The sequence below is a fragment of the Pipistrellus hanaki genome, assembly GCF_964339955.1.
Source record: "Pipistrellus hanaki genome assembly, chromosome: 1".
NCBI classification, from domain to species: domain Eukaryota; kingdom Metazoa; phylum Chordata; class Mammalia; order Chiroptera; family Vespertilionidae; genus Pipistrellus; species Pipistrellus hanaki.
The window spans coordinates 70,899,209-70,909,478 of record NC_140503.1 but is presented as its reverse complement, the minus strand read 5'-3'; the positions used below and the strand labels follow the sequence as shown (position 1 = coordinate 70,909,478).

The 10,270-nt window shown below is 43.3% G+C and overlaps 1 protein-coding gene across 1 annotated transcript in view; it reads left to right on the top strand.

The window, feature by feature from the left end:
- Positions 1-228: 228 nt before the first annotated feature.
- The window catches only part of SUPT16H (SPT16 homolog, facilitates chromatin remodeling subunit), a 43,364-nt gene continuing 33,322 nt past the window's right edge, over positions 229-10,270 (top strand). The window contains exon 1 of the mRNA XM_084862868.1: positions 229-622. Within this exon, the coding sequence (XP_084718994.1) occupies positions 557-622 (66 nt within the window). The 5' untranslated portion in view covers positions 229-556. The remainder of the gene's footprint in view (positions 623-10,270) is intronic.

Genomic DNA, 10,270 nt, shown 5'->3' with positions numbered 1-10,270 from the left:
AGCCCTGGAGCAGCAGAGGCTTTTGCTTCCCCATCATTTCTAGGAGCGGAACGTACGGCTCCCACGCCAGATCCCGCTCTTTCTGCTTCCCCTTTGACAATGGGTGGGGCCAACCACCCGCGCGCGGCAGCTCGTGAGGGGCGGGGCCAGCGCCGCAGCCTCCGCCCCCTTAGCTGGCCGCCGCCTCCGCCTCTTTGGCGAGAGCTCGGAACCGCGGCCCAGCGGGGAGAGAGGGCGGAGGCAGAGCGTCACGTGATGACGTCGACTGGCGTGCGGTTACTAAGTTAACAAGGAAACCCCGCGAAAATCTAGACTTTGCACAATTTGTTGGTTTCCCCATTCTTCCTTCTTCCCATTCGCCTCCCGAGGGAGGATTTTTTTTTTTTTTTTAAAAAGCAAAACTCAGCGTTGTCGGGACCCGGAAGCGGAAAGGGCATCTTTGAGGTCGATACTTCCGGGTCACTGGGAGAGTGCGGGATTCCGGGGCCGAGAGCGGGTGGTGGAGCCGGGACCTCGCGTGAATCTCGGGACCCGAGGAGGAGCGGCGTCTGTGGCTATGGCTGTGACTCTGGATAAAGATGCTTATTACCGGCGAGTGAAGAGACTGTACAGCAATTGGCGGGTGAGACGGATCCCGTAATTTTCCCTAGGGAGCCCCTCTTCTACATCCCATAATAACCCCGCTTCTAGGCGCCCTTTTTTCCCTTTCCTTCGAGAAATCCCGGTTTCAGTGTCGCGCCCCTTTAGTTGCTCCAGGAGCTTTCACCTCAGGCGGCCACGAGCGCCGCCCCGTAACAGGGAATCCCCCGCAGTCAGCCTGCGGCCACCACCATCTTCTCCGCGTGCCGGCCGGGGTCATGCCTAACAGCCACCTCTCGTAGTTTCTTCCCGCCCTGGGAGAGGCTTGCATCATCATTCCCTCCCACTCCGTGAGCACGCCTGGCCGCCCCCTCCTGCGGTGCTCACACACCCACGCACTCGCTCTGTCCCTCCCGAGCCAGAGTCTCCCCCCAGGTCCCGCCAGAATCACTACAGCCTTCGGCCAGGATGGACGGAGGGGCTAGGAGGATGTGACTCGGCTCTTCGCGTTTTATTATTTGCGGGCCTTTTGCTACAGTTAAACAAATACTGTTTACCTGCAACCGCCTCGTGTTCTAGGCCCTGCCGTGGGTAACTGAAAACCTGCAGGCATTAGTAATACGAAAAACGATGTGATGCATGAAACCTGATTGGTTTTCCTCCTTGGAAGAGTGTCCAGGGCGCGTTTACAGAAAAAGAGCTGTTGCAATTCCCAGTCTTTTAAAGATTGGGCAGTTTTGTTGCTTGAAAAGCGTTCACTGTTAAAATTTATTCTTATGAAAGTAACTTGTCAATTCAAACATTTGGTTGCATCCAGTGGTGCAGCCTGGGCTGTCCAGATGAAGTATGGCCTCTGAACTCTGTCATCCAGGGAAGATAAGCTAATAAAGACTTTAAAACCTGAAAAACGTCCTGGCAAAACATGTTCGGTTCTGATTTCAGCATTGTAAGTTGTCTTCCAAATTGATCTACTAAAAACCAAAATGTTAAAATGGACCGTTTCCCTGCCATTCACATTAAAGGTTCCTGTGCATGTTTCTTCTTTTGAGGAGAAATGCATTAGGTAATTGAAAATAAAATAAAATTAGATAATTTTCATAAGTTACACTTTATGAAAAGCAAAAATAAGGACTCTATGCTAGACAAATCCTAAACATAAGATTTATTTTTAAAAATTTTTGTTAGGTTTTAACAAATGTCACATTTTAAAACTTGAACATGATACATGTTAGAAAAACTCTAAAGGTCCCGATATCTTTTAAAGATTAGTACGTGCTAATGTGTTGGTAATCAAAAGCCCTCTCTTCTCCCCATAGACCCCACAATCATATACCTTTGGTGTGGAGGTTGTTTCTAGTCTGGGTAATTGAGAGTTTATCAAATTATTCATTCTCTTGAAGCCATTCATGAAAACAGATCAATTTAGAGCTCACCATTTCCCTATGTGATAATAAAATGCAAAGCATTAAACTAGGAAAAACTTGAGGCCTAAAGACAAATTGGCAAACTTAATCTCAAGTGACAGTCTTTAAATCCATGGAAATTCATTTGTTGGCCCCCATTTTTTGTTTCTCAAAAATAATTAAAATTTATGTTGGCCCACCCATTTAATTAACAACAGGAGGGTTGTTAGATGTTGATAAGACCCTGGCATTATAAAGTTGCCAAGTCATAAAAATTACTTATTATCACATTATTTTTGCTTATTATAAAATCTTATTCAAATTGATTTTCTTTTTTATAATTAGAATTTAATAACTATGCTCAGAACCTACCTGTAAAATTTCTGTATGCACAGTCTTTCTAGTAGAGTGCTTTCATTCTGATCTGCTTAAGCAGAGATCATTGTTTTTGGGATAATTTCTGGTTGTTTATTCTCTTGCTGTCCAGAAAGAGTGAAATATGTAGGTGCATGCTATATTGGGTTTGTTTGCACTTTTTCTTTTAAGAAAACTGACATTGAAATAAGAGAAGAATTTAAAGTTAACTATATAACTCCCAAGTCTGTGTCAGCTCCCATCTTCAAACCTCTATTACACATGTGTCAAACACATGGCCCGCGGGCCAAATCCAGCCCGCCAGGCCTTGCAATGTGGCCCGCACTGCGCTGTCATCACTGCACTCCGCTGTCAGTTAATGACATTGTCAGTTTATGACTGTTCAGTAAACCATTCGGCCCGCGATTTAGGCTGGATTTTAGATTTTGGCCCCTTCTCTGATTGAGTTCGACACCCCTACTCTATTATGACAAAAACTAGAGGCTCAGTGCATGAAATTCATGCACAAGGTAGGGTTTCTAGGCCTGGCTGGCGATCAAGGCCAATTTGGGCCCAAAGGGGTCAGGAGAGGAGGCAATGGTTACTGAGCCAGGCATGGAAGGAATGGATGCCGGATCCTGATCTGCCACCATGTGGCTGCCATCATGGCAGATGGGCTGATCAGGGCCTGCCAGCCAGGGGGAAGGACAGGGCATGGGAGGTTGGCTGCTGGCCTCACTGAGGGAGCTGGTCCTTGCCCGCCTCCCCCCGTTAGGAAAGAGGCTGCATCTGCTGCCACTCACACCCGGTTTCCTGTTTCAGCCCAGGACTTGGCACCGATCAGGTGATCGGGGCCTGCCAGCTGTGGGGGGACCACTTGAGGTTGGCTATGGGCTCGCACTGACCACCAGGGAGGCAGCTCCTGCGTTGAGCATCTGCTCCCTGGTAGTCAGTGTGCATTATAGCAACTGATCGTTTGGTTGTAACCGTCACTTAGGCTTTTATATATATAGATAACTAAGAAGTTAGCTTCAGCCGAAGCCGGTTTGGCTCAGTGGTAGAGCGTTGGTCTGCGGACTGAAAGGTCCCAGGTTCATTTCCGGTCAAGGGCATGTACATTGGTTGCGGGCACATCCCCTACAAGAGGCAGCTGGTCAATGTTTCTCTCTCATCGACAGTTCTAGCTCTCTATCCCTCTCTCTTCCTCTCTGTAAAAAATCAATAAAATATATTTAAAAAAAAAAAAAAGTTAGCTTCAGTTTTACATCCACTTTTTAATCTTAAGCATAAGCCTTTCAGAACTGTATGGTTGCACAAGCTAACGCAAGGTAGATCAAACTCTTCAACTACATAGAATTGTAGAAAACCAGAAAGCTATGACTGCCCCCTCTCCTTTAAAAAAAAAAATGAGTGGCTCCTAATTGCACCTATCTGCAAGTTGAGTTTGGGTTAGATATATATTGTGGAACTACTGCAAATAAGTTCGTTTTTTTGTTTTTTGGGTTTTTTTAGAGGGAGTGGAAGAGAGAGGGAGAGACAGAAACATCAATGTGACAGACACATCAATTGGTTGCCTCCCTCACAGGGGCTGAGCCTGCAACTGGGGGTATCTGCCCTTGACCGGACTCGAACCTGGGACCCTTCGGTCTGCAGGCCAACACTATCCACTATCCCAACCCAGCTAGGGCAAGAAATTATTTTATTTTTTTAATTAATTTATTTTTTTAAATATATTTTATTGATTTTTTTACAGAGAGGAAGAGAGAGGGATAGAGAGCTAGAAACATCGATAAGAGAGAAACATCGACCAGCTGCCTCTTGCACACCCCTTACCGGGGACATGCCCACAACCAATGTACATGCCCTTTACCAGAATCGAACCTGGGACCTTTCAGTCCACAGGCCGACCCTCTATCTACTGAACCAAAGTGGTTTCAACAAGATATATTTCTTTCTTACAGATTTCATAACTTATGTCCTAAAAACAATTGCAGTACCACACACTTTTAATTGAATATTTTTAAAATATTAAATCTCATACCTGAGAAAATAGATTCTGCCAAAAATCAAACTGGAAACTTCCATAGTGACTAGAACTAGTTTTATGACTTTGAGATGTTTGAGTCTAGTCCAGTCTGTCTCTTATTTTAAAATTAGAGGCCTGGTGCATGAATCGTGCACTGGTGGGGTCCCTTAGTGTGGCCTGTGGGGATTGTGCTGAAACTGGCAGTCTAATGCTGCCTGTTGCTCCTGCCTGCTGCTCCCACTCATCCCCGTCCTGCTGCACCTGCTGTGGGCTCTTGCCCAGTCAGTCCTGATTGGGAGAGTCTCACACCTCCACAATGGCACTCACCAGCGTGAGCCCTGCGTCTGACAACCATGGCGGGGGGGGGGGGGGGGGGGGCAATCAGCCCTCTGGGCAAGCGGTGGGATGCCCTTGCCAGCCTGGGTTCCAGATCTGTCTCACTGATGTTCACATCGGTTGTCAGAGCCTCCTGGTGGCTACTTTTATATCGTTTCTTGTAGAGCGTCTAGGGAGGGGAAGTGGCCAAGATGCCCAAGGCTGACTTCCAGGAGGCTAGCAGTGATGTTAGCATTGTGCTGGTGGCACTGGTCTGTCAGTGCCTGGCTCGTTCTCCAGAGACTGGACCTGCAGGTCTATTGAGGGAGTTAGTGAGCTGGTGGGCCAGTCAACTAAGCAACACTCCAGCTATGGGAGCTCACTGACCACCAGGGGGCAGCTCCTGCGTTGAGTGTCTTTCCCCTGGTGGTCAGTGCACGTCATAACTACTGGCCAGTCGTCCGATCCAGTGGTCCTTAGGCTTTTATAGATATAGATAGATAGATAGATAGATAGATAGATAGATAGATAGATAAGACCTACTACAAACAGAAAAGCTTTCCAGCACCTTTGTATTTTTGCAATAGGAAACTCCAGGTGTTAGTGGGTTAGTGGTAGGTCATGAGAGAGGCGGTGGTCTTCTCTGTCCTCCTATACTTACTAGGTCCTTATTCAGCTTCCCAATCTTTTAATGATTGTGATTATTTTTAACCAAGTAATGGGATTAGTACTGTATGTGATACAAGAGGGGAGGTTCCCATCATTCTGGGGACTTGGCCTCTTTGAGAACTGAGGGATACAGTATCCAGGCACAACTATAATTCATTTGAGACCTTATTATGACATCCTGGACTTCAGTCTATCTGCCTTTTATCCCAAAGAATTCCGTAAAATATCAAAATCACAGCTGTTTTTCTTTTTGAACATATTTTTATTTGAGAGGGAGAGGGAGGGAAGAAAGAAACATTGATGTGAGAAAAATCAGTCAGCTGCCTATTGATGATCAAGCCTTCAACCCAGGCATGTTCCCTTACCAGGAATCAAACAGGTGACCTTTTGGTTCATGGAATTAGGGACGCTTAACCAACTGAACCACTGCTGCTGGGAAAATAACAGCTGTTTTCAAAAAGAATGCTGATCCAATGCATTAATTTATGTGACTCAATCTGTCAGGATTGAGGCTCCAATCCTAAAAAGAAAATTTTTGCCCTTCGAGGACACTAACCTGTAGTGTCAGTGCTTCTCCTGGGTACTGCTCTTTTGTCATGGACAAATTTTTTGCTCTGGATTGCTTTCCAAGAGTAGGCAATTATCTGCTGTGACTTAAGAAATATAGGCAATTCCCATACTACTTTCCTCCAGATAATGTTCATCTCAATTCTTATGGTTCCTTTATCTCTGGAGGGAGATAGGGAAAGGTTTAAATAATGCTTTGGTCTCAAGTAAAGAGGGGTACAGAAGGAAGTAAATGCCTGGACAGGTTGGAATTAGCTTATTCTTGCTTACTCAACTTCTATAGTCTAGTCTGTTATCTACTCTTTTATGTTTATTTTTTTATTCCTATTACCAAGTTTAATTAGTGCCTGACATATCGTAGGCATCCAGTGAATTATGGTGATTATTTCTGAGCTTTCATGACACCCTTTCTTGGTTTGAAGAGATTTTTACCCAGGCTATACTTAGGATGACTGAAAGTCCTACCTGTCCTGAAACTATTCACCTCCTGCCCCTGTGTAATTATTTTTAAAAATATATTTTTATTGTTTTCAGAGAGAAAAGAAGTAGGAAGAGATAGAAATATCAATGATGAGAGAGAATGATTGATCAGCTGCCCCTGCACACCCCACCTTGCGTTTGTGCCCCAGCCGGAGTTGAACCTTGACCTCATGGTTCATAGGTCGACGCTCAACCACTGAGCCACACCAGCTGAGCCCCTGTGTAATTATTAATGGTATATCGTTTTGTTTTTTTTTATTCTCAGAATTGTCTCAGTTTGGAAGATAAATTCTGTGCATATCCCAGCTATCATCAGAAACTTCAGAGTGTTTCCTCCTTTAATGCAATACCTACTTGGTTCAAAGAAAGGTAGTTGTTCCTGTGCCCTGCAGTATTTCCCCAACTTTTATCATTCAGATACTACCTGCACATATTTTGCTGATTGCTAACCACTTATTTTATTAACTTGCACTTTAAAAATTATTTTAATCGCCGAAATCGGTTTGGCTCAGTGGATAGAGCGTTGGCCTGCGGACTCAAGGGTCCCGCGTTCGATTCCCGTCAAGGGCATGTACCTTGGTTGCGGGCATATCCCCATTGGGGGATGTGCAGGAGGCAGCTGATCGATGACTCTCTCATCAATGTTTCTAACTCTCTATCTCTCTCCCTTCCTCTCTGTAAAAAATCAATAAATTTTTTAAAATTATTTTAATCAAGTAATACATAGGCTTGAAAAAAACAAATAATTCTAAAAGCCTTTTTTAAAAGTAACCTGCCCTTGCCTTGGCCATTCTCAGCTGTTAGAGCATCAGCCCGCAGGTTTGATTCCCTGTCAAGGGCACATACCTGGATTTCAAGTTCGAAAGCCACCTATTTCCTCCCTGTGCCGCCACCCTCCCCCTTCCCCCAAATGGGAGCATATTCAGGAGGCAACCAATCAGTGTGTCTTACTCTCATCAATGTTTCTCCCTCCCTTTCTCCTCCCTTCCTCCCTCCCTCCCTTCCTCCTACTCTCTGAAAATCAGTAGAAAAATATCCTTCAGTGAGGATTCACAACAACAAAAAAGGTTATCTGTTCAGAAACAACCACTTTTAGTTCTCTTTCATATTTTGAAGTAATATCGACATACTATTAGTTCTTGGTTTGTTTATTTTTTTCATGTTAACTGTTTTGGTAAATTAGGATTTAAAGTTAATTTTTTATACCATCACACCTATTTTAACTTTTCTACCTTCTGACACTTAAAATTCCTTCTCAATACTTTGTTATGAAAGATTTTAAACATTCAGAAAGGTAAAAGAATTTTACATTAAATACCCATATACCAACCACCTAGATTATACAATTAGCATTTTATTACACTTGCTTTATCACACATTTGCCCCTCTATAAGTGTTTTGGTTTTTTTTTCATGGTTTTTAATAAAATCAGTAGTCAGTTTACATAGTTAATGCTCATGTAAATAGTTTCACTAGTTGGAGAAGTAACAAAACAATTACCTTCCCTTTTCCACTATGGTTTTGATTTTTCCTAGCATTCATGATTGCCTCAATTTTTCTCCCTTTTTAAGTGTCCTCAGCCCTAATTTTTGTCCTGTGGGTCTGTCATAATCTCTTCAGTCTTTTATTCTAAAATTCTTGCACTCTTCAGACATTTTATTAATTCTCTGTTGTTTTTTTTAAGTACTACCATCACCACCTACCCCACCCTTCAACCTTACATTATACCATTCTATCTGTATAGGTTGCTCTCCAGGCATGTTGAACCTTGGGATTTCCTAATGTTGAGTCCCCTATATCCTATAGCCCGTGTCTTGAGTTTTCTCTATTTTGTTACGAGCATTTTCTCTAAGAGGAAAGGATACAGAAAATACATGTTTCTTGAGCCCTTGTATGTCTTAAAAAGTTTTGTCTCTATTTTTTGTTAATAATACAGTTCGGTGGATATAAAATTAAAAATCAAAAATCACTCGGAATTGTCAGAATTTAAGCTATTATTTGTCAGTCTTCAAGCTTACAGTTTTTGAGAAGGCTGATCTGATTCTAGTTCCTGTCACAAAAATCAAAATGAGGCTTGGGCCGAAACTGGTTTGGCTTAGTGGATAGAGCGTCCGCCTGCGGACTGAAAGGTCCCAGGTTCGATTCTGGTCAAGGGCATGTACCTTGATTGCGGGCACATCCCCAGTGGGGGGTGTACAAGAGGCAGCTGATCGATGATTCTCTCTCATCGATGTTTCTAACTCTCTATCCCTCTCTCTTTCTCTCTGTAAAAAATCAATAAAATATATATATATATTTTTTAAATGAGGCTTGGCTATATTCATCCATATATAGAATCCATATACGAAACTGGTTGGAAGCTCTGCATGAATGGAGCCTCTCAACTCGTTGGGGTTGTTGTAGAGTGAATAGACTGGCTCAGTCTATGGAGGACCCCCAAATGTCAGTGTCTGAAGTTTATTCTGAATTCAATGAAGATGCACAAAGGAAAAAATCCTTTCATTCTTTTTGGGGGACATTTGTTCAAAATTGTCATTCAAATTGCAGACTTTTGTTTAATTCCACAACATTTTGCACTTTCCTTCTGCTGGGCCTAATACCTGAGTCTATAGCTTTCTGAGTTAATTTCTTCAGAGAATAAAGCAAGTATTTTTGTGGAGAGATTAGGGATTGACTAAGGGCTTCCAAGAACTGGAGGGTTCCTTCACTTAAACTTTGTGACCAGACCTTCTGTTTTTAGCCTTGAGCTCATCCTTGTACAATATACCCTATCTCCCTTCCTTGATACTTGGTGCCTCCTGAATCCGAGTCCATTGGGGCTCTACGAGATATGCATATTTATCATCAATATCTTCTCAGTGAGAATACTTGTAAAGCACTTAGGGTTTTGGCTGTCCCAGCTCTGCTTAGTCACTTAACCATTCAGTCCATTTCCTCTTCCAACACAGTCTGACTTGGATGTCATGTGGAACAAACAGATTGGGAGGTGTCAGAATTTGGAGAAAGAAAGATTTGGTAGATGTTGAGAAGCTATGCATACCAGGGGTCACTGCTGAAAGATAGTTTATCTATAGAGGGGAGCATAGAGGTTGCAAGTCCAGAATTAACAAGGGGTCCAATCTGAGTCCTGAAGACCAGCCTATTCAGAAGAGAACAGATTAGGAATTGGGGACCTTGTAAGCAGCCCAGAATTGAGTCGCAACCCCCTCAAATGGCCAGATTGGCATTTATAGCTGGCTATGGGGCCGGTCCAGGGGCAAGGAGCTGCTATGCTAGCCTGGCACTTTATTTTTATTTATTTATTTTTAAATATATTTTAATGATTTTTCACAGAGAGGAAGGGAGAGGGATAGAGAGTTAGAAACATCAATGAGAGAGAAACATCAATCAGCTGCCTCCTGCACCCTCCCCTCCCCCCCACTGGGGATGTGGCCGCAACCAAGGTGCATGCCCTTGACCGGAATCGAACCTGGGACCCTCCAGTCCACAGGCCGACACTCTGTTCACTGAGCCAAACCAGTTTCGGCTAGCCTGGCACTTTAAAAACACATACCAAAAAAAAAACTAGGCCCCTCCACTCCAATGTTTCAAAAAGAATTCCATATGTTACTTAATCAAAATATTTTAGTATTGTATGTAGCTTATCATGGGAGTTTTATAAGAAGATTATTTAAAATCTCTCACAATTTCAGAATTTATTTTTTGTTGTTATTATTGTTGTTAATCCTCACCTTAGGATGTCTTTCCATTGATTTTTAGAGTAGAAGGAAAAGGGGAGAGGCACACAGAGAGAAACATCAATTGGTTGCCTCCTACACATGCCTTGACCAGGGCTATGGATCAAACTTGCAACCAAGGTACATGCCCTAGACCAGAA